This window comes from Myotis yumanensis, unplaced genomic scaffold (genome assembly GCF_028538775.1).
Source record: "Myotis yumanensis isolate MYYU_CA2020_CCGP unplaced genomic scaffold, mMyoYum1.0.hap1 SCAF_10, whole genome shotgun sequence".
NCBI lineage: Eukaryota > Metazoa > Chordata > Mammalia > Chiroptera > Vespertilionidae > Myotis > Myotis yumanensis.
Window position 1 is genome coordinate 18,989,388 of NW_027223761.1, and position 24,207 is coordinate 19,013,594.

The following is a 24,207-nucleotide window of genomic DNA, read 5'->3' on the forward strand; positions in this document are numbered from 1 at the left end:
TGAATCAGCAATCAGCCTTTTAGAACCAATACAGCCATCTCAGGTACACCAAGCCCAGGAGTGCAAGGGTAGTGACACTCAATAGCAGAGTGAGCTCCTGGTGGGTCAGGGCTAGAACCAGCATTTCCCACCTACAGCCTTGGATAGGGTTACGGGGCACACACCACAACTGGGCAGCACCAATTCCAAAAAAACTTTATTGTTTCAGTGGCAAAATGTTATTGGTCTCTATGGGGCACCTGGCAGGGCAGAGGGAGACCTGGGGTGGGGCTGGGTTCCATCCATTACAAAATCAAAGGCTTTTATAAAAAATGTTATAAATTGGTATCAAAACAAAACCCAAGGGAGGCTGGAGGAGGAAGCAGAGAGGGAGGTGGGTACACGGAGGGAGGACCAGAACCTTGGACCACTAATGACGGAATCCAGGCCGGGAGGGAAGGTGTGGAGGGAAGTTGGGAAGGTGATACAAAGTGCATAAATGTGCCTCCCCAGACGCTCCTCAGACAGAGGCAGAGGGGGACAGAGGCTACAGCCTGGGACATGGGGGGAGAAGGGGCTCCAGCCATCTCCTCGCCAGGGACCCCACAGGAACGGGCATTGCTTGAGACTGCCAGATGGGAAGGACCTGCACCAGGAGGGAAGAGAAGAGCTCATGGGAGCCGACCGTGGCGGGTAGAGGAGATGCTTGAGCTTCCTTCCCTGCCCATTGCGGCTCTCCCCACACAGTCCTCCCCACACAGCCTAGTTGTAAGGAAGGTCCCTGGTGAGTGCCCTTGGATCCCAGACCAGAAGGGCCGTGGAGCACATCAGGACAGCCACAGGGCCCGAGGGCCATCCTTGGCCCAGGGAGGAAGGCTGGGATAGAAGCCCTCCTTGTCCATCAAAGGCCAGATGACAACACTTTGTTCTTTGGGCAAAACTGAGGGGAAGCCAAGGGACCCCCCAAGTCTCTGGAACTTGGTTCCATCTGCCTGTTTTCAGCCTGGCAGAGAAAGGAGAATGGAGAGCAAAGGGGAACCTCCCGCATCCTCCAGGGCATCCCCTGCTCACGCTGAACCCCATTCCCTAACCCCAGCCAGGCCCGAGCCCAGGGACCTGCCCTCACCTCAGTGACATCTCAGACCTTCTTCTTCTTCAGCTTCAGGGCTTGTAGCCAACTGGGCGATGATCCTTCTGACCTAGAAGGCAGAAGGCAAAGGTCACAAAGCAACCGGAGGAAAGCTGAACAGAATGAGGAGAGGCAGGAATGAAAACCCCCACCCCAGTCAGAAGAGGCAGTCCAGGGCTGGCTACAGACAGGAACTCTGCCACCAACTTAATACAGTTAATTTGGGGCTCGTCGACCTCCGCCCCGAGCTTCGGTTTTCCTCTACATAAAGTGGGGTTTCAGTCAATGCCCTGAGAGGTCACCCACCCTGAGGATTTCTCTGGCTTCGGAGGTAAGGCGAGGGGCTTCCCCAGCCCTGGGACCTTGCAGGACTTGGAGCGCTGGAACGCAGACTCCTTCTGGCTCGACTTGCTGTCCACCAGCTCCCCCTCCTCAGCCGAGCGGTTCCGGGGGCGCAGCTTGGCCTAAGAGACAAGTCCAGTGCAGACAGATGTCAGCGGGACAGGCAAGAGCACTGGGAGAAGGGAAGGCAATCCCCACAGTCAGGCTCAAACCCCTCTGCAGTCCTTTTACCCAGATGGGTGGGAAGTCACTTAACGACAAACTTCCCTGAGCCGAGCTCTGCCTTCCACGGCAGCCCCCCAAAGAGATATGTTGAGTTCAGGCGAACTCAGCTGGACAAAGCCAGTGGTGACGTCCAGCTTTTGCTCTCTGTTCCCTCTGCCTGCAAGGCCTCCCAGCAACTCCTATGCAAGCCAAAGCTAAAAGCAAGTGCTACAGGAGGCCTTCCCAATCTACCCTCCTACCCCACAACACCCCACTGTTATGAAATAACTTCCCTCTCTGAACAGGCCCAGCCCTTATCTGCACCTTCCTATGACCCCTAAATTTCTCCATTCACCAGAACTATGGACACGGTGTCCCCCCACTACCCCACGAGGTTCTGGGACATGGAACAGCCTTGTTCCTCCTTCCATCACACTTAGCACACAGCGAGCGCAGGGTCAGGCAGGGCCCTCCATGGAGAGCGGAATGAGAGGAGGAATGGGCAAGAGGTGGGGGAATGAACAGATGGTGGAGAGAAGGAGGGCTGGGTTCAAGGGGCCGGCGGCTGGATGTGTTTGCTGAGTAACTGAATGGTACCTTCAGGGCTGAGGGGCTCAGGCCAGGGAAGAGGTTGACTTTCAGCCCCTTGGTGCCCAAGGACATCCGTGTCCTGCGGTTCTGAGGCTCCTCCACCACCTCCTCGTCTGAAGACGGCACCCGAGAAGCTCGTGGCTCTGCAAGGGCCCAAGGAGGGCTCAGCAGAGAGCAACCCCAGGCCCCCACCCTCCGGCTCACCCCCACATCGACACAGACATCAAAGAACTCACTGGCCCTACCCGTAGAGTCCTGGAACAGGCGTGCATCCGAGTCTGCCGCCTCTGACAGCCCCAGGGTACCGCCGGGCCGGATGGCTGGGGCCCGGTGCCCACGCTTGCGCCCCAGGCTGGCACGGCTTCGGTACACGGCGCTGTCGAGGATCTCGGTGTCCTGCTTGGGACAACGGCAACAGCACTGCCATCGCCGTCCCGTGGTCCTGCCCCATCCCAGGTGAACCCTTCAAAGCAGCCGCTGTGAGCAGATCCCTGTTCGTGTGACTCACCCCCACCCTTCACCCCCCACCCACTCTGCCTCCTGGATTGAGACGGCTCAGGGCTCTGAGCAGCTGGAGGAGCCCCAGGGACCAGGCTCTGGCTCCCCCTCTCCCCCCAGTAGCCCATCCACTGCCCTGGGCTCAGCCTCCACTGACCTCAATGAAGGAGAAGTCCTGACTGGGAGAGCTGGGGGAAGGGCCTTGGGAGGGTCGCCGAGGGGGGTACATCGGACCCTGCTCGCCCAGCCCGGCCCCTGCAGGGCTCCAGGTGCCGTCCACCTCTTCTGTCCGGCTGGCTTCACCATCAGGCTGGGGCCTCCAGGAGGGCAGACGGTCCCTGCGGGGCTCCAGGGGCTCCCCTCGATCGGCACCTGCCGTGGTTTCTTCCTCTTCCAACAGGGTCCTCAGGCCCGAAGCAGAAGCTGCCGACTCCCTCCGGGCCGCTGCCTTGGAGCTGCTGATGGCCAGCATCTCCTCCAGCAGGCCCTGGGAGGCGGAGGGTGGAGAGCGGGCCAGGCAGCCGCTGCTGGGGCTGCAAAGGAGCCAGACCAGAGAACAAGGTCACTGTGCGGCCACATCTCCCTCCCGCAAAGCCCCTTCGCAGGTTCTGTCTCCCCTCTCCTTCCCGAAGGGCACGGTCAAGACCACACACAACACAGCACAGAAGGGATGAGTGGGCCAGTCTGGCAGGTTCAGATCCTGGGTCCTCCACTTAAGAGACTCTGGGCCAGTCCCTTCACCTACAAAAGCTTCCAACTTGACAGCGTTGTCGGGGGAATGAAATGAGAACCTGAAGCACAGCCCACCGCCTGGCACTCAGCGTGTGCCAATGAACAGCAGCTATAGCTACTACTGCCTTCCATGTGGTCAAGCTGTCTCAGTGTCCCTCCCAGGGCACCTGCTTGGGCACAAACCTGCCTGGGGATGAGCCACACAGCCTCTTCAGTGCCCCTGCCCATGTCACCTCTCCCTGTGCCCGTCTCACAGAACATGCCAGGCCCTGCAGGCTGCTGTGTATCTGAACACACTGTTCCCTCGCCCGCCACAGGGAAAGCTTCCCCCATGACCCCTCCACTCACTCTCCCTGCAGCTTAATTCCTCCGCCGAGGCTGGCCTGCTCCCCTCCCCAAGCCGCCACCCTTCCTCGGCCCTGCAAGCCCAGGGCTCCACCTGGGCCAGCCCCTGCCTCAGAGGCTGAGGCTTTGTCCCCACTGCCAGTCTGTGAGCAGCGCAAGGGCTAGGATGAGGCCGCTTTTGCCTTTGTTCCCCCCGCCCCTGGCCCAGCCTGGTCAGGAGCAGAACTAAGCAAATGTTTGCTGAGCGCAGCAGCTTGCATCTCAATGTGGCTTAGGTGTCTTCTGCCTGCTGCTCCCTCAAAACACAACACAAGCACATATGCACAGCACACGTGCACTCTCACCACCTCACACAAGAGCTCGTGTGTTGTCCAGCTGCCACCCCACACACAGACACCCCGACCCACTCGCAGCACACCTCAGGCAGGATGGTGTGCACGTCGTCTGTCACTCCTGCCAGCAGAGCCACACCAACATGCACACACACACACTCACACCATACACACACATCATGTACACGCACACACACCATGCACATGCACATTCACACCATGCACACGCACACACTCACACCATACACACACATCATGTACACGCACACACACCATGCACATGCACATTCACACCATGCACACGCACACACTCACACCATGCACAGGCATGGCAAAGGCTGGTGGGAGCCAGGTCTTGAGTTCCCCATGGACTGGAGGGGTGGAGAGTGAGGCAGGTGATTCAGTACCAAGACCGAAGCGGGAGGGCTGGAAAGGATGTGTGTCAGTCTGTCCTTCCACAAGCTGCTGACAGATGGAAATTGAAGCAGTCTGGCGGGGAGGGAGGCGGAGGAGGCCGCAGCAGAAGTGCAGCAGCCTGGATGGGGGCCAAAGCCAGCTCACCCTGCTGCTTCAAATCAGGAGGCTGGGGTAGGAGGGGGTGGCAACAGCACCCCTCCCAGCCTGAAGAGGCCCTGCCCCAAGCTCTCCGGGGCGGGGCAGAGAGCAGGCTAAGGAAGAGCCGAGGGGATGTGAAACAGTGACCGGTGAATGGAAAGATCCACATGCAGCCCTGGCTGGTGTGGCTCAGTTGTTTGGGCGTCGTCCTGTGCACTGAAAGGTTGCTAGTTCAAGTCCCGGTCAGGGCATACGCCTCGGTTGCAGGCTCGATCCCCAGAAGGCAGCCAATAGATGTTTTGCTCTCACATTGCTGTTTCTCTCCCTCTCCCTTGCTCTCTCTCTCTAAAAACCAATCATTTTTAAAAAAGGAAGACCCACATCCAGAGCGAGACCTGGCCCCGCACCAGGCGGGCAGAGCGCAGCCCTGGGGGAGGCCATGGGAGGGGGGGGCGGGGACGCTGGGGAATGCAGTGTGACCATCCCCCCGGCCTGTCTAAACCCCAGAGAAGGCGTGTGGCTGGCACAAGGACCTGCTCCTCATCTCCAGAGAAGCTTCCTCCCTCTTGAGCACCCAGAGCACCTCTAACCTGAACCCCTTCCTGGCAGGCAATGCAGACAGGCTGTGCTGAGCACGGCCACTCCAGGGCACATTTGGGTTCCATCCCCTACTGTGCCTGTGGCCTTGGCAGTGGTACCGACCTGCTCTGAGCCTGTGTCTTCGTCTGTAAAATGGGGATAACGGAAGTACTAGACTTTCCTGGGTTTGTTGGCAGAAATGTGTGCCCAGCACATAGCTAACATTTGATACATTTTTAGGATAAGCATCATCATCCTCAACACAGGTTCCTGGCCTCAGGACTCGGCTCATCTTATACCCTCTATACCAGCGGTTCTCAACCTGTGGGTCTCGACCCCTTTGGGGGTCGAACGACCCTTTCACAGGGGTCACCTAAGACCATCGGGAAACACATATATAATTACATATTGTTTTTGTGATTAATCACTATGCTTTAATTATGTTCAATTTGTAACAATGAAAACACATCCTGCATATCAGATATTTACATGACAATTCATAACAGTAGCAAAATTACAGTTATGAAGTAGCAACGAAAATAATTTTATGGTTGGGGTCACCACAACATGAGGAACTGTATTAAAGGGCCGTGGCATTAGGAAGGTTGAGAGCCACTGGTCTATACCCTTTGCCCCATCGGGATGCTGAGTCTCCTGAGGGCTGGACCCACCCGCACTCCAGGTGCAAACCCAGGAATGGTATGCAGTACGTAGATCTGCAAAAAGGGCACCTGAGACTACAGATTTCTACAGGCTCAGGGGGAGGAACAGATACCAGGAGGCCAGAGAGGGGAGGGGGCAATGCACCAGCTCTTGAGGGACCCAGGAGCACCACTCCCCCCAGGACAAGGTGGCCCTAGACACAGAGGAGGGGCCGAGCAGTCTCCCCACCCCCACCCCGACACCGGTCTTGTCATGTCACAGTTTGCCAGGCAGCATTCCAGCCAGTGACCGGTGTGGGGGAACCTTCGTCCCACACAGGAATGGTGACAAAAAATGTCCCCAATGGCTCACTTTATGGGCACATCCATCCAAATCTGCAAAACAGGTACAACCACAGGTAGCAGGCACTTTCCCAGTGCTTACCACGTGCCAGGCAGATCTACCACTTCGCCCATGTGAACGCCAACGACCCGGTGAGCACTGGGAGTAAATCACTCCCGGTTCACAGCCGAGGAATCAGAGGCGCTGAGAAGGAACTCACCCACGGTCACAGAGATGGTAACAGAATCAAGACCCGAACCTGGCAGATGGGTCCAAGGACTACTCTGAACTACCCTCCAGGACTTCTCATTACCATGGGAACCTCCAATTTCTCCTTTAGAGAGTAACTTCCCAGAGCGTAGAATTTCTCTAAACCAGCTGCTCAGAACTCAAGAGGCCCTTGGCTACTAGCGAAGTTTGGGAAACATTGTGTTAGAACAGTGATTTTCAACCTTTTTCACCTCATGGGACACATAAACTAATTACTAAAATTTTGCAGCACACCGGAAATATATATTTTTTGCCAATCTGGAAAAAAAAAAAAAAGGTATAGCCCTGGCCAGTGTTGCCCTGTGGTTAGAGAATCAGTCTGAGCGCTAAAGGGTTTCAGTTTCAATTCCCGGTCAAGGGTGTGTTCCTGGGTTGCAGGGCTGATCCCCAGGACAGTCGGGGTGCATGCGGGAGGCAAGCAATCTATGTGTCTCTCTCACACAGATGTTTCTCTCTATCTCTATCTCTATCTCCCTCCTCTCTTTCCCTCCCTCTCTTCTACTCTCTAAAAAAAAAAAAGGAAAAAATATCCTTGGGTGAGAATTAAAAAAACACATACACACACAAAATAGTATAATGTTGATTCATTCACACTGGACGGCTATTGTTGTGCTGGCTATTGTCACTTTTTATCTGACAATCTAAAGGGAAAGAGGTCAGTGCCCCTAGAGTCAGGCATTGCACGTTCTAAAAATTCCTGCGGTGAAAACTGCGTTAGAGAAAGGTAAACATGCTTCCTTACTCTTCGGCTTTAATGGGTTGGTGCTTGCTAATACACACGCACTCACTCTAAGTCTCGGGGATGGCCACAGAGTCGCCAGCATTTTCCAAACTTGTAACAGCCACACATCCTGTGATGGAGACCCCTGCTTCTCTGCCACTAATCTCCTGGTCCCCAACCCAGTCCCCTCACCAGCTCCCACCAGACCAGCCTCTCCCTCCATCCTAACCAAAGGGAAAGATATTCCCTCTTTCCCTTAAGAGCCACCACTGGAGGGGAAAGGTGGAGTGTGGTGGCCCCACTGCTTCATAGTCTGACGTAGAGACGTAGGAAAGACACACTCTGACTCTGTGACCTTAACACCCCTATTCTCCTGCAAAGTGGCGAGGTACTAATCCCTCCTGCTTCACCTGCAGCTGTGAAGATCAATGAGGTCAGGTGTGCAGCAGGGCCCTTGGGGACTGCAGTGTCCTGAGTCCCCAGAAGAGAAATCAGAGCAGCCACAGGCGCCCACATGCCGCAGCACCAGGAATGCTGAGGCTCCGAGTCCTACGTCAGAGAGAGGCTCAAAAATGTCCAGGACCCAGGAGCCCCTGGACTCCTAGTCCCGTGCACTCGCCCCATCCCTCCTCCCCACGCTCCTCCAACTCCCTCTATAGCCTCAGCCCCCTGAGCATCAGCCTGGCCTGTGCTCTGTCCTTTCCTCTCCCCCTCCTTCTCCTCAGTCCCTAATGCCTTCCCAACCCTTCAAACACCTCCCCCATTCCCTCTAGACCCTTCCCAGTCCCTCCTGCCCCCCTCCCAATACCATCAGCCCACACCTCCCTTCCCTTCCTACATGGCTGGTGAGAAGCTCCAGGGTCGGGAAAGGTCAAACATTCTACTGTCAAGACAAGGAATCCAAATCTCAGTAGACAGAAATGTTAACAAAGAGCTGCAATGTGTTGGGGTGGGGGGTGGGGGAACATAGGGAGACCTGGATAGAAGGTGAAGAGAGTAGCCAAAGAACACATAGGCACAGCCCATGGACACAGACAACAGAGTGGTGAAGCCCAGGGAGGGGTGGCGGAGCTGGGTGGAGATGGGCAAAGGAGGGGAGAGAAGGGGGACATCTGTAAATGTCAAGAAGATAATTAAAAAGAGATGCAATGCCTTTTTGCACTCTTTCCTGATGGGAAATCACCTCAGTTGGCTTTAGAACATAAAAGTTCCTGAGACAGACTGTGGCTGGCTCACAAAACTACCAACGTGTTCCTTGACGAAGTTCTTTTTTTTTTTTTTTTTTTTAAATATATTTTATTGATTTTTTACAGAGAGGAAGGGAGAGAGAGAGTTAGAAACATCGATGAGAGAGAAACATCGATCAGCTGCCTCCTACACATCTCCCACTGGGGATGTGCCCGAAACCCAGGTACATGCCCTTGACCGGAATCGAACCCAGGACCCTTGAGTCTGCAGGCCGACGCTCTATCCACTGAGCCAAACCGGTTTCGGCATACGAAGTTCTTTTTCAGCCACTCTGCAGGGAGGCCAAGGTCATGTGGCCAGGAGTCAGGTCCCAATGCCCTTTGGGTTCTTAAATTATTGCTTCTTCTGGGCCTTAAAACGGGGCAGACAAGAAGCACCACGTTCCTAACCTCCTGAGAGACAATGTGCCACTGTGCACCCCACTCCAGACCTGGAGTGGCCAAGACCAAGAAGACAGAGTCCTTCCTATGCCCACGAAAGAACTGTGGTCCTGGCCCAGGAGCACCTGTGACTAGAGCTGAGAGGCCTGGGGAAGAGCCACTGTGCTCAGTGGGAGTCTCCAGAGGTGGGCGCGTACCATTTCCTCCAGCAGTCACACTATGACGTCACCAAGGAAGCTTAAAGCGTGGGCTGCACGAGTAGTATCACCTCCAACATCACAGTCACCATTCAGACAGGTTGCAATTTTTCAGGCATCCGGCACACGTCCCCTCGCACACCGGGATGGTGTCCCCTTACCTGGCTCCGAAGCCGGGGGCTTCTCCCATCTCCATTCCGGGGTCTTCAGGGCAGGTCTCCAAGGAAAGCGAGGAGTCATCTTCGCCCTGGGTCTCTGGTCCACTCGTCTCGCCAACCCCCAGCTCCCTGGCCTCCATGGGGTCTGGGTCTCTGGCCTCCTGGCCAGGGCACAAGATGCCAGTGTCCCTGAGGCCGAGCTCTTGGCACTGGCTAACTTCTCCCACCCCATGCTCCCTGGCTTCACTCGGAGTCCCAGAGAGCTCCACATTCCGGAGCCCCAGGTCCTGGGTCCAGTCCATCTGCCCCACTCCGCATCCTCGCGGCTCCCGAGAACCGCCAGTCTCTAGGTCACATGGCACCTCCAAATTCCTCAGGCCCAGACTGTCACCCCAGTCCACCTGGCCCACCCCATGCTCCCTGGAGCTGCTATCTGGCCCCACGGCCATGTTCCTGAGCCCCAGGTCCGGTGTCCAGCTTGCCTGTCCCACTCCACGCTCCCTTGATTTAAGGAAGTCTCCGGCCTCCACACCTGACCAGTTGGTCTGCCCCACGCCACTCTCTCTGGCCTGGCTGTGGCCTTCTGCCTCCCCCACCCCAGCCAAATCTCTGCCCCTCACCCCGACATCAGAAGTCCAGTCCTTCTCCCCAACTCCCATCTCCCTGGGCTCCTCAGAACCCCCAGCCTCCAAACGGCTAGCCAGGTCCACATCTCTCAACCGCAGGTTATCCGACCAGCCGGTCTGTCCCACAGCATCCTCCCTGGCCTCACTCGAGATGCCAGAACCCACACAACTGGACACTTCCAAGTTCCTGAGGCCCAGCTGGTCAGTCCAGTCCACGGGCCCAGTCGAGGTCTTCTCAGGAGACACAAAGTGGCCACCTCCGATCTTGCCAGAAGGACTCGGGCCAGCACCGCCCACTCGGTCATGGCCAATGATCCCAAAATGATGGCTCCCCTTGGTAGCCTCCATGCAGAAGTCACCACTCCAGTCTCGCTGCCCTGGGCTGAAGGCCGCCTCTGGCTGGGAGACCACACCGAGGCTGAAGTCACCAGCCCAGCCTCGCTGCCCCACTTCCCTGTCTTCCGGGTCGGCATCGCCTGGGCTCTGGTCCCCTGCCTGCTGTCTTCTGTGCAGCCCTTCAACCTCCTGGCTGGCACCGCTGTCCTGCCAGCTGCTCTGGGCTCTCGGTCCCCGTGCTCTGTCCTGGTTCTGGGGGCTGCTGGGGCTGAACAAGCCCAACTCTCTCTCTTCTGGCTGGCCTGGGTCCCCGCTGGCCTCGCCCAGGCCATCTCCTCCACTCAGAGTCTTCTCAAACTCCTCATCCTGCTGTTGGGCTTCCTCGGGACTGAAGGCGGTGCTCCGGGCTCTCAGCCCGAAGCCTCGGTCCTGGGGGCTGAGGGCCGTGGCGCTGCCACGGCTGCTGTAGTCCCTCATCCAGGCACTCTTCCCGAAATCCAGGTCCGGCTGCTCAGCACCCTGGCTGCCAAAGATGCCAAGCGACGAATCTCTCTTCCCAAACTCCTGGTCCTGCTCGTCGGCATCCTGGCTGCTGTACTTGCCCAGGTGGTCCTTCTTCCTCACTTCCTCCACTTCCTGGCTGGCATAGGCCCCCAAAGAATCTCTCTTCCCAAACTCCCAGCCCTGAAGGCTCGCGTCCTGACTGCTGTAAGAACCCAGCACATCCCTCTTCCCGAATTCCTGGTCCTGGAGTTCCACATCCCGGCTGGAGTAAGTGCCCTGGGAATCCCTCTTTCTAAACTCCCAGTCCTGAACATCCGGCTCCTGGCTCTGCTGAGTGCCAAGCGGGGCTGGCTTTCCAATCACCCGGTCCTGGGCTGGGAGCCCCCCGCTCCCATGCGGGCTGCCGACCTCGACCTCCACCTCCTCCTGGACCTCCACCTCCTCATGGCCAACGATGCCACACCTGCTGGCCCACTCCCTGGCGCTCCCTTCCCCTGCTCCTTGCCCACTCTTGCTGGACCAGTTCCTCTCTCCAAGGCCTGGGTCCCCTCTAGGGCTCACACCCCTAAGGCCATAGTCCTGAGACGTGTCTTGGGACCAGCCGGAAGGGCTAAAACGGCTGGACTGTGTATCTGCTGCAATCCCAAATTCACTCTGCAGATCTTTCTGGGCCCAGCCGAGGAGTCCCTGGGAATCAGAAAAGAGAAAGAAAGAAACAATACTGAGAGTCGATCCAGAATGGGAGTCAGCACTGTCTGGTGCCCAAGCGAGCGAGCGAGCGCCACACTTTGGCAACAAAAAGCCTGGGTTTGTATCCCAGTTGTGTGACCTTGAGCAAATCACTTAACCACTCTGGGCCTCATGGTCCTCATCCTTAAACAGGGATAACTCCTACTGCATGGGTGGTTAGGGAGGATTAAACAAGATCATTTAAGCCAAGTACTCTGCATAGCACAGGCTCGCAAAGAGCACTCAGCAATGGGTACTCAATCGATGACCCCGGGTCATGTTTACAGCCCTTGGGCAACACTTGGCCAACAGCCAGGAGATAGGCAGCCAGGCGTGGTGGGTCTTCACAGGGTGTGGGGCACACTTTCTTTATGAAAGGACAAGACTCAAAGCACCTTCACAACCTCCTTTCCACGGCGAGATTCCACCGCCACCCCAGCCCATCTAGTCCTATGAGTTCCCAGCCCTCCTGCCCTCAGGAAAGCACCCACTCCCGGCCTCCCCAGGAAGACCTCCCAGCCCTCCCTCACCCCAACCCCGGGGGAGACAGGAGGGACAGCCTGACCAGGCAAAACTCCCAGCCAGGGCTCCACACCCGAACTCCCTGACTCACTCCTGAGGGCGGGTGAGCCCTGGCCTCAGGGCTGTGCAGCCGGCCGGCCTCATCCCGCAAGGCAGCGTTGGCCAACAGCCTCTCCAAGACAGACATGGTGTGCTCCCCATCCCCAAGCCGGGCCATGGCCCCTGCCCTCAGCACCCACCCCAGGCAGCTGGGTAGGCAGGGCTGGGCACTCCCCTTCGCCCGGACCTGTCGGGCGGCAGGCGGCTCTGGCTCTGGGCTCACCCTGGCCCTACTCCCTCTAGAGCAGCTGCAGCTCTGGTGGCCCCGCCCAGAAGCCAGTTGAGTCACCCACATCCCCGGACAGACACACCTACTGCAGGAACGAGCTGGGTCTTAACTCCTTCCTGCTCCTCCTCTGCCACCAGCTCCCTCAAAAGGCCCCTGGCTCCTCCTCCCTTTCACTCCCGCCCCTGCCAGCCCAGGCTGGGCTAGAAAAATACATTTCAAAAGCCACCTGGACTCCAGCCCTTAAAATGACAGGAAATGTGGAAGGAGAAAGGGCACTGGGCCCAAGCCCAGCCATCAACTCGCTGGGTAATCTTGCACAAGGCTCGCCGGCTCTGGACCTCGGCTGCCTGTCTACAAGGCAGGTCTTGAGCTCAATGGCAATAACTCTGAGCCCAGCTGAGGAGTCCCTGGGAATCAAAAGGAGAGAAACAAACTCATGATGTACTAAGTACTCATGATGAGCCAGGTGCCACTGTCAGTACTTTATAGGTATCATAGCTCCTTTAGTCTTTGCAATGACCCTATTAGGTAGAGTTCATGACTGTTATTCCCATTTTACAGCTGCACAAACTGAGGCACAGGCAGGACAGTAACTTGCTCAAGGTCACACCTGGGCAAATAACAGAGCCAGGAGATGAACCCAGGCCATCAGGTTCCAGCACCCACGCTCTAAGTGGCCACACTCCGTTGCCTTTCACAATACTAGTCCTAATAAAGGTTTGAACGCTCAGTATGTGCCAAGCTCAGAGCGTGTTCCACATCTCACTTCACCTGCAGCACAACCCTAATGTTATGATGAAAGGACTCTGACATTCGGAGGTCAGGGCACATTCCCAAAGCCACTCAGCTAGTGGATGCTGGAACTGGTACACACTCTGAACTCTAAGCACCGTCCCTAGCCCCTGCCAACAGCTTTGCCAGACTGCACAGCTGTGAGGGACACGTCCATAGGTGCCTTGCTCATAGCTGTACCCCAAGCTCTAGACAAAGTCCACTCAGAAAGAGCGAAGCCCATTGAAGCCCTGGCTTCCATCCCGAGGCCCCCGCCCGCCCTGTGCCCGTCCTCACCTCAGAGCAGGCACTTGGGGTCTGTGTGCCCTTCAGCTCAGGTCCAGCTCCCCGCCGTGCACTGCCAGCATTGGGGGGTGGTGAAGCCAGGAGGGCATCCAGCCAGCGGGAGCTGCTTTCAGGACCTGCAGGCTCGGGGGACGCCCTACAGGGGTCCTGAGCCTCTGTCCTGGGTTGGGTGGTCACAGCCCGGGCCAGGGTCACAGCCTCCTCCTCAGCAGGCAATGCCTTCCCAGGGCGAGGGGTGTCAGCAAAGAAGACACAGGGCTGGTCAGGGGGTGCTGGCTGCTGCTGCCCCAGGACCGGCTCCAGGACGGGCAGGGCGGCCTCCCTGGTGGCCAGAGGGAGTGGGGACTCCTGTCCGGCCAGGGGCTCCTGCTCCTCACACCTCTCCTCTGCCTGTAGCAAGGCCGGTTCAGGTGGGCCCCCTGTTGTTGGCAGAGGCTTGAGGGGATCAGCTGGGGATGGAGGCTGACTCTCCCCATCACCCTTTTGGTTTGGGGAGATGCCCGAATCATCTGTCTGCACCCCAGAACCAGGCCTTCCTGGTCCCTCTGGAGCTGACCAGACCCCTCGCCCCGGCTGGAACGCTCCCTCCCCACCGGATGCAGCCAAGTCACCAGCCGCAGTGGCCCCAGCCTCCGCAGCCACAGCCTCAGCCTCCACAGCCGCAGCCTCTGCAGCTGCAGCCTCAGCCTCTGCGGCCTCACTGGCTTCAGTGATGGGGGAGGGAGGCGGGGAGTCCAGCCGCCACACCCCTAGTCCCGAAGGCCGAGTGGGGAAGGTCCATTCAAAGGACTGTGACAAGCTCCAGTTGGACTCTGTCCCACACCCAAAGGGACGCTCCAGGGCTGACTGGCCCCCTTGGGTTTGGAGCAGGTCAGCCAGTGAGCCCCCCAGCTTCTGTTCTTGGTCAGGCAGCCGGAGCACACCTTCAGAAAATCGGCGCTGACCCAGGCCGGTGGGGCGGAGCTCTGCGTCACCCCTGGCCACCTCCTCACCAGATGGGAACGTCCGATCAGGATCAAGCAACTCACCCCCCTCCATCGGGGGCCGGGGTGAGGTGGCTGGAAGCTGCTCTGAGACCTTTTCCACGGGAGGGCTCCTGGGTCTGGGGGCATCTGGGGCTCCCAAAGCAGGGAGCCCTGGGCTAGGGGCATGGCAGGCGCCCTCATCTGGCAGGACCACGACTGGGGATGCTGGGGTCGCAGGGAGGCAGGGAGAAGGCCCGGCTGCGGGGCTCTGGACCTCTGGAGGATGAGAGTGGCGGGGAGAGCGCTGGAGGGGTGAGTGAAGTTGGGGAGACCCAGGGGCTGGGCCTGAGACTTCAGCAGGGAGGCCTGGGCTGGTGAACCCTCCATTCTCTGAGGTGGAGCCTGGACTTGAGGGGACCCAGGGCTTGGAAACCTGCAAGAGAAAGGTTGAGAGCCATCACGCACCTTCAGGTAGGTGGAGGAGACCCCTGCCAACCCCATATAGGCCACGGGTCAGCTGCTTTTTCACCTCTTACTCCACAGACAGGAGAAAACTGGGGGCCTCTTAGGACAGTTGGGAAAGGCCCCAAGTATTAGGACTTCCTAAGGTTCTCATCCCCCTCCTTGAGTCCCTCTCCCCAGAAAACACACACAGCCCTACTCACACAGTATGACCCCACCACTTCAGGTGGTTCACACACTCCCACCCACCTATCCCAACGCTCGTCGAAGGATCTCCTAAGGGTTCATGGTCAAGAACACTGGCTTTATAAAGGGAAAAGGAAATTTGGAAATCTGACCATCCGGGCATATGGGGGTTCTGCTTCAGAGCAGGACTCCAAGCCCAGGGCAGCTCCCAGGAGCAGCTCAGGGGATGTGGAGCTGCCCACCCTGCTCAGTGCACCCCCAGGTCCCAGCGCTGCCAACGGAAGCAGGCAGGCCTCGGGCTTCAGGCACGGAGTCACCCGCACTGCCTCTGGTAAGCTGCAGGCCCTTCCATATGGTGGTCACTTGACTTCTCTGAGCCTCAGCCTCCCCTTCTGTCCATTAGGGCTGGCGGCAACAATGTCCCCCTCACAGACTTAGGAGAGGAGTAAGTAAGACTCGTGCACGTGGCCTCAGGACAGGACTTATAGAGTGGAAGCTGTGGGATGATGGGGCAATGCTTTCAAACTTCAGACATCTCCCATCCTCTCTCAGCTGCCGACCTAGCTTCCCGGAGAATACAGAGGCCACGGCATGGCACGCCCACACCCTGATACCTGACGGGATCCCAGATAGTGAACTGTCCTTGCTCAGGGCTAAGGCCAACCCCTCCCCTCTCCCCTGCGTCACAGATTTTTTTTCCTCCGCTCCTGGATCATTTCCATCAGCACAAACTGCTCTGACTTCTTTCACCCTAAAAAGAAGAAAAGCACTCTTGCTCTCACCTCTCTCTCTAGCTACCGCTCACTTTCTTGAACACTTTGTCTACGTTTACTGTAGCCCCAAACAGGCTGCTTCCTGCACCTTGCCACCTAACTGCTCTGGTCAAGGTCACGATGTTTCCTTGTAGCTAAGTCCCATTCTCAGTGCACCTTCTTTGACCTGCGGGCAGCATCTGCCAGCTGACCCACCCTTCTCTCCCCTCCCTCCACCCTCCTCCCGCCTCCCTTCTCCCACCTTCCTCCTCCCATCATGGAAGCTGGCTTCCTACAGCCTCCATGACTCCACCCTCGCCAGCTTTCCTCCCACCTGGCAGCTGCTCCATTCTCTCCTCCGTCCTCTCCTCAGCTGGGCTGGGCTTGGCTGGGCTGGGCCTCAGTCCTCTTCCCTCCAGAGGCTCACCCACTCCCCTGGAGCTCCAGACTCAAATAGCCCACTGCCCACTCGACATGTCCACGTGGATGTCGAAAAGACATCTCAAACTCAACTAATCCAGAAGCAAACTCCTCCCATCTCCTCCCATCCTGCTTCACCCTTCAAGTCCCCTCTCACTAAATGGCAACCTGGTCCTTCCGGTTGCTAAGGCCAAAAGCCCTGGCGCCATCCTTGACTCTGTGTGCACGCTCTCTCTATCTGCCGTCAATCTATCTGCAAACCCTGTGCCCAAACTGACTTTCAAATTCCACCCAGAGTGACCACTTCTCACCATCTCACCACAGGCTACCTCCAGGGTCCATCACCTCACCCCTGGATTACTCAAACAGCCCCCAGTTGGCCCCTGCTGCTGCTCTTAGCTCCCTGCAACCAAGAGGGCACGGTGACTCTTTACAACTCTCCTCCAAACCCCTCCCTCAGGCCAAGGTCCTCCCAGTGGCCTGCGAGGTTCCAGGCGATCAGTCATCACCTCTCAATCCTCACTGCCACCCGCTGCTCCCCTCTCCCTGCGACCCGGACAGCCTGGCTTCCTTGCCAGGAAGGTACTGAGTCCTTCCAGGAGAGCACTAGAGCCTGCCTCAGCCCCTGGGTAAGTTACTTATCCTCGGTGAGCCTCTCATGTGTGACTAACAGGGCCCACTAGCTGCAGTGATCACAAGGATTAAGCCAGTCAACCTTTCTGGCACATGCCCAGCACACAGTAGGTGCGTGACTGACAGCAGTTACGATGTATAATTATTCTTATAACGAGCAGCCTCATGGCCTGAACCACACTGGATCAAGAGCACTGGCCTGGGAGTCAAGAAACCTGAGTCCCGGGGCCAGCCCCTGGGCAAATCAGCTCCTCCATGACCCTCAGTGCCCCATCGGAACCAGAAAGAGATAGAGCAGATGACCTCAGGTGACCCTTCCAGCTTAAAATTACTATGAGTCCAAGTCATAACGGAGGGTAACTCACGTCGGTAGGTGGCTCAGAGCTGGCCGGCTGAGCCAGGTCCCCATTGAAGGCCCGGTCCAAAGGGGGGTTCCTGGGAGGGAGAAAGACAGGAAATGTAGGCACAGTATTAAGAAGCCCGTGACAGATGAAAAAGGGGACAGAGCTATGTTAAGAGTCTGCCTAAGTGACTTTAGCAGCACCCAAAGTTAACCGCCCCAGGCATTTCCTCCTGAACCCTGCCTGGGACCACAGGGGACAGAGAAGCTATCCAGTTTCTATGGTGAAAATGGCCCAGGGGATAGTGCCTATTCCCTACCTCTATACCCAGGGTTAAACTCCCCTAGTCCCTTTAGAAAAACCATCCTGGAAGCCCACACTCCCCAGTGATTCCCTAAAAGATCACCCTCCTTCCCCCAGCTCCTAAGGGGTTAATGTTCTCCTCCGGCCAGGGAGAGTACAGCTGGCCTGGCTGCCCTGCCAATACTTCTAGAAGGAGCGAGCACAGGGGGAGGGAGGGGGGCAGAGTGATTTTCCAAGGTTGAAGTTGTTCCTCTGAATCTCTGCTTGGAGCCAGGGAGGGGAGGATAGAGGGCTGAACCCAGCCTGGGAGCCCTGGCCTGGGACAGAGAAGGGTTAATCCAGAGCCCTACCCTCCAGGTACTTTCAGGTGAGAAAAGGGCTGGGCTGAAGGGCAGGGTAGGGCAGAGGTCTTCAGCTTTAGGCTCAGCCCCAACCACAGCAGCCCTGCCCTTCACAGCAGCAGGAAGGGGAGGGGAGTCTCTGGGCCCCGCAGAGCCACCAAGGGCCCAGGGGGCCAACAGTGCCTCAAGCAGGTGCTCCCTGTCCTGGGGATGGCACTTGAGATCCCTCGGCCTCTTCCTCCAAGCCCCTGCGCCCACCACCCCAAGAGGCACCTCCTGGCCAGCCTTCTCTGCACTGGCAGAACTCTGGAGAAGGGTATTACATGCAACAGTCTCCAGCCCGGCCGTAATCTCTGCTCAGTGACACCAGCTGGCCTGGTATCAAGGTGTGTTCACATCTTATCTCTCCCATCAGACTCCTGCAGGCAGACCGTGCCCTTCTCATCAGACACCAGCACCTCCTGGTACACCGCTCCGTACACGGGAGGAGCCAGCAGCCAAGAGCACGTGTGCTTTGGAAATAGACATGAATTCAAACCTCAGCTCTGTCTTAGTTGCTGAGGAACCATGGGAAGTCACTTTTGAATCTCAGTTGCCTCATCTCTAACATTAATATTCCCTTCACTAAACACAATGGCTGTGGATTAAATGAGGCAAAGTTCAGCTCTTGGCATTAAAAAGAAACTTCCATACTGTACATCTGAACTCTCCATAAATGCCCATCAACTCTAAAGAAAATTATAACTGTAAGGAGAATCTAGTCATAACACCGTCTGCTGGCGAAAGCTTTCTAACCTAGACCGGGGCCTGCCTGCACTGACAGCACACAACGGACCTAACAGTGAAGGTCACAGTCCCAGATGGGGCCCCCTACTTCATCCTCCAGAACGCAACAGCCTCCCGCCCCTCACCTCTCCTCGGGGGTCTGGCTGTGCTCTTCAGGGCACTCTGTGGGAGACTTCGCAGGCCCCTCCTGGGACCATTCCCTGGAGAGGGTCCCACCATCCTCATCCACAGGACCAGTAGCCACACCATAGGTCCTGGGGCCGTATTTTGAGCTACCATCGTGGTTAAAGGTGAGGCGGGAGCCCCAGAGGCGGTCAGAGCTGGTGGGGACCTCCTTCCGCGGCTGCTCCATCTTGGCCAGAATCTCTTCCACTGTGGTGGCTGCAAAGCGCTCAGAGGCTGGACGGAAGGGGGCGGGGGCCTTCCGCACACCCCCTGGGGCAGCACATCGAGCCGGGGGTGTCAACGGAGGCATCTCTTCTTTGCCAGCCTCCTCTTTCCCAGCCTCTTGGGTGACTTCTCCTCCAGTAGACGTCTCGGCCGGCGGTCTTGGTGCAAAGGGAAGGGGACGCCTGCTGCCACCGTAGGGCTGGGGTCCTGCCAGCATGTTCATCTTCCGGGCAGAAGGCAGCTCAGCCAGAGGACCCCGGGGTGGCCGAGGCCCAACAGACACCAGCAGGCTGGGCTTGGCAGGCAGGGCTGGCTTGGCAGGCAGGGCCCGGGGTTTGGGCTTGACAGGAGGTTTGGCCCGAGGGTCACCTACCAAAAGGAAAGGGTTGGTTGGGGAGGCTGTCAGAAGAACCAGGATGTAGACTTCTTCATCTCGCACCCTATTAACTCAAAATGTTGACAACCTTCAAGGCACAAGCCAAATGTCACCTCTTCCATGAAGCCTTCCTTGGTTTACCATACCTATCCCAGACACACCTTCTGTCTCCAAATTCTCAAAATGTTTATTCAATCCTTCCTGTAAGCTAAAGCTAAGGGTCCAGCTGACACCTTATTTGTCCCTGTACCCTACTCTTCATCTAACACGTTCTTATTGAATGAATGAATGAATGAATGAGCAAAGGAGCCAATAAACAAATGCTACCTACCCATAATCGAGCCCTCAGCCCAACATTTCTCCAATCTAGTCCTATCCTCTTACATGACACTCTACCCTCCTACCATCCACAGCAAACCTTTTATCCCAGCTGAGCCTCCCTACTCTGCCTCCTGGCTGCCCCTCCCCAGGACACACCCAGGCCACCTCCCCAGGTGTGTGATGAGGAATGCAAACTTATTATTGACCTAACCCACCCAGAAGTAAATCTGCCGCAGGAAAAGAAAACAAGATTAGGAACCTACCTTCTATATAAGGCATTCCAAAGCCAAATAAAAAACCTTGGGATTACTCATTGCCACAGCCCTCCTAACAGAAACCTCTATCATCCACTCATTCGGCTTAGCCTAAGAAAGGAGTCTATAGACAGGAGCCAGGAGGCCTGGGTTCAAATCCCTATAGGTACACGTCATTTCTCATCTAGGCCCCCGCCTCCTCCTCGAAAAACACTCGCATTACCCACATCATTTGGAAGGTTAGCTTGTTCTTATCTGCTGTAGATCTAAGACCTCTAACTGTTCTAAAGGGTCTTACCAGGAACTGAGAACCTTTCAAACTCATCCTGCACTCCTCCCTCCCACCTCAACAGAATCATCACTCCCCCACCCCTTCCAAGACAGAATGCGGGCTCAGCCTCCACCCCTCTCACTGCCCTCCCGGCCACCCGGCTCCACCCTGCACCCACAGGCACCTACCTGGCTCAGAGCCAGCAGATACCAGCTCCTCCTCCATCTCCCGGGGTGGTGGGGAAGCCATGGCTGTGCCTTCCCTGAGAACAGACACTTTCATCACATCCGGCAGAACCTGCATGAGAATTGAGAAGCGGAGGGTGTGAATAGGGGCAGCCAAAGACCTGGGAAATAAGAGGGAGAAGGCGAGAGGGTTGGGCGTTGGCAGTAGGCTTGGCCAAGGGAAGCCTGCTACTTCTAGCAGAGGCAGAGTGTGGGACAGGAAGAGGGAACTTCAGAGCCGGTGGGAGGTCAAGGGAGGTCCCCAGCAGTCTATCCTCAACTCTTCCCAGATCACTCTCTAACTCTGGTCTCCTAACCACAAAGTCCTGGAGCTTCAGGGAGCTACCTACTCTTCCCAGCCCTGCTGAGCTCTCCGAGATACCCCACTTACTGTCCCCAGGGCCCCCCTTGGGTGCAGCAGCCCGCTCGAGGTATCTACTCAGGGGCAGAGCAAGAAGGCCCCAGAGTCTGAAGCCTCTTCGTGAATCACTTCAGGGGAGACGGGAAAAACCCGCTCCTCCCCGACCTGGGGCTCCACCCCACGGCCTGCCTTCCCTTTCCCGCTCACCCTCCTTCCCTCCCTCCCTCCTGCAGCTGGGAGTGGTTCCCTCTCCCCCCTTCCTCCTCCTCCATCCACATCCCTGCCCCAATCCCGCCTCCCTCAGAGCTGTCTCATCCAAACACGGAAAAATAAGGAATAAGAAGTAAACATCTGGAATACATTTTTTTCTTTAATTTCTCAATTGCTTTGGCTTCGGCACGGAATTTGATGAGGTAAAAGCCAGGGCCTAGTCCTGTTGCCATAGCAATGGCCTCCCACTGGATTTCCAGAGCCGTGCCAAGAGGAAGGAGGAGCCGGCCCAGGCTGGGCTGGGAGAATGGGACAGGGCTTGAGAACATCCGGTGGTGGGGTGCCTGGGGGAGGGGGGGGGAAGACTCCTGGGGTTTCCCCTTCTAGGACAGTCAGGGTAGGACAGCCACAGCCTAAGCACTGCTGATACTTGGGTGGCCCTCGCTGGCCTAGGATTGGCCTGAGGGGTTTTGAGGGGCAGAAGAAAATTTTAAACCCAGTGGCACAGCCCTATAGAAGTCACTGGGTGTCCCTCCTCTAAGTCTGAACCAGGAGGGAGATTGGGGTCTGATTCAATGCTGGGTGGGTCTACCCCTTTCTAGCTGTGTGCCCTCAGCCACAGTGCTTACTGCTCTAAGCCTCGGTTTCCCCGGTGAAAAGTGGAGTTAGTGTGACTGTTGGGAGACTTAGTGGGGGGGGGGGGGGGGGGGGAGATGCATGCAAACTGCTTAGCATAATGCCTAGCACATAATACGTGCCCAATAAATGTTGGCCATTATGAATACAGTTCCATTCAGTGTCACCAATGAGCTAACATCCTTGGTAACCACCTCCCCCTCTCCCCAGACCATTCCTCACTCCCACAGGGCCCAGTACTGTCACCTGCTCTTCAGACACTCCACCACCTCCTCAGTTCTCATCCTGGCTCCTGAAGCACCATCCCACCCACAACACCCCCACCCCCACCCCAGGCTCTCCAGCCTGGGGGACAGAGTGCTCCTCCCTCTAGTTCCAAAGGAAGGGGGATGTTTCCTAACACGTGGTACGCACAAAGCCCCTGACATGAAAATCTAACCCCCTCCAAACGGCAATGGGCACAGCCTTCCTCAGAGTCACCCACTCCTAGTCTGGGAAGACAGCGCCGAATCCAAAGAAGGGTCTCTGATGCCCAACATTTGCAAAACCCACCCACCTCTCACCTTTGACCCTGCCCCAGCTTGTTTCAAAGATGGGAGGGAGCAGAGGGAAGAGGGTAGAGAGAAACCCAAGACTGCCCATTCCCTTGGTCAGCCAACTTGCACAGCGCACTGCTCACTATGGGTGGGTGAATAACTGTGCAGAGCCAGGCCAAGTGTGCATGGGGGAGGGGCCCATGATAGGGAAAACAAAATTAAAACACAGATTGTTTCCTTGTCCTTGAACATTATTACATGGAACATGGTGTGGGTGATTAGAAATGGAGACACACTGGCCCAGCACCGAAACACGCTTTCACCTGGGGGCCTGAGGGACACTCTGCAGTATGAGGGCGCAGCAATGAAGCGGGGCTCGGCTTCCCCAGCCGAGGGGACCCCACCGCAGCTCACAGGCCCCCGTCAGGAAACCCAGGTGCCAAAGCCCTGGCTGCAGAATCACGGCAGGCTCTGAGCACTCCCCACCCCAGGAATCGGGGGGCTGCAAGGGCTGGGGAGAGGTCGGGCAGTTCCAGTCGGGGCAGGGGCCCAAAGGGACTTGGGCGCAAGAGGGGTCGCTCCTCTGGACCCTAGTATCTCTGCCCGGACCCGGACCCAGAAAGGTCGGCAGGGATGGCACATGAACTGCTGGAGGAGGGAGGGCCAACGGAAGACGGAACAGCCAGGGTGAGGGGCCGTCTGGAGAGGCCCAGTGGGAAAGCTGGGGACAGAGGGGACGGCAGCAGCCGAGGAGGAGGAGGAGAGGAGGAGGAGAGGAGGGGGGCGGAGGGGGCGGGGGCGGGGGCGGCGGCAGCAGAAGCGGAAGACCAGTGCGCAGGATGCGAAGCAGCCGGCGAAAAGACGAGGGACCGAGGGCACAGACTGGGTGGGGGCGGACTGGGGGGCTGGGGGCGTGCCGAGGGGTCCGGGGGAGGGGGCTGGCGCGGGTCTGGGAGCAGGGGGAGGGAGGGTCCCTCTCACAGCTCCGCCCACCCCCCCGGCCCCGCCTCGAGTCCTCGCCCCTTCCCCCCTTTCTTCTGGCTCAGCCAGCACGAGCTGCAGGCCGTGCACCCCCGCCCCCGCGCACACGGGCCCGCTCTCACGTGCCCTTCGCTTCCTCCGCGCCCCGGGCCCCTGCAAACTTTCCTGCTCACGGCCCCCCCCAGCTCCACCTCAACCTAAGATCCTGGCTGGAAAGCGCCCACTCCTTCCATGCCTCTCCCCCGCCCCCAAGCCGGGACCCCGCCCCCTCCTTCGCCCTCCCGCCTGCCCCCGCGCACTCACGCGCTCCCCCGGGATCCGGCTCCGCTCGGCTCGGGCTCGGCGCCCCGACGCCACTCTCCGCCACCGCCGCCGCTGCAGCCGCCGTCACCGCCAACCCAGCCAGAACGAGCCGCCGCGGGGCCCCGCCCCCGGCCCCGCCCAGGACCACGCCCCCGAGCGCCTCATGAATATCCATGAGCCAATGGAAACCCGGAGTGGAAAGCCCGTGCCGAGCTCGCCTGACCGTATGCAAACAGGCGCGGCCCAGGCGCTCAATTATTCATGAGGCTCGCAAATGAGGGACCCGCCCCAGGATCCGACCCGGTGAAACTGACGCAATTCAGCCGCTAACAGCGTTGGGGCAAAATGGCCACCGAGACGACGGCCTAGAGAGGAAACCTAAGGCGACGGCGCAATCCTCAGGCCCCGCGGCCCGAACTGATTGCGGCACCATAGAGTCACGGCGGGAAAGAAGGGAACCGCGGGCCGCGGGAGACTTCCTGTGGCGACACCTGGGAGCCGATGCCACGTGGCCATCCCACGTGTGCCAGTTCAGATTGAGAGCCGCCGTGAGGAAGACTGTAGCTCTGTATTCCTCACCGATCCTCCTCACTCACCTGCTGTTATGCCCGCTCCCTAGATACAAACTCTTCCTGACCTCATAATTTGGTGCACCCCTTTTCCTGCCAAGCTCCACCGCATTCCACTCCCCTCCTGCACCCACATCGGACCGTAACCCCACCCCCACCCGCCCATCCAACCGTCCAACTCAGGTTTCCCTCCTCCCGGTGGCAGCGGCCAGTCGATCCT

At 57.9% G+C, this 24,207-nt stretch overlaps 1 protein-coding gene across 3 annotated transcripts; it reads right to left on the reverse strand.

Moving 5' to 3' along the window:
* Positions 1-178: 178 nt before the first annotated feature.
* Positions 179-23,503, reverse strand: TNKS1BP1 (tankyrase 1 binding protein 1). Of its 3 annotated transcripts, none has more exons than XM_070428025.1 (12): positions 23,419-23,503; positions 20,356-20,464; positions 18,681-19,314; positions 17,150-17,219; positions 13,358-14,764; positions 9,248-11,397; positions 2,901-3,276; positions 2,491-2,641; positions 2,252-2,388; positions 1,415-1,572; positions 1,106-1,178; positions 179-625 (listed from the first exon to the last, which is right to left on the reverse strand). In XM_070428025.1, the coding sequence occupies exons 2-11, from the start codon at positions 20,447-20,449 to the stop codon at positions 1,118-1,120; spliced, it is 5,238 nt and encodes a 1,745-aa protein (XP_070284126.1). In that variant the 5' UTR covers positions 20,450-20,464; positions 23,419-23,503; the 3' UTR covers positions 179-625; positions 1,106-1,117. The 3 variants fall into 3 exon arrangements, with proteins under 3 accessions (XP_070284126.1, XP_070284124.1, XP_070284125.1); XM_070428023.1 differs by having other exon boundaries at positions 2,482-2,641; XM_070428024.1 differs by lacking the exon at positions 23,419-23,503 and adding an exon at positions 20,783-20,869 and having other exon boundaries at positions 2,482-2,641.
* Between the last annotated feature and the right edge of the window lie 704 nt (positions 23,504-24,207).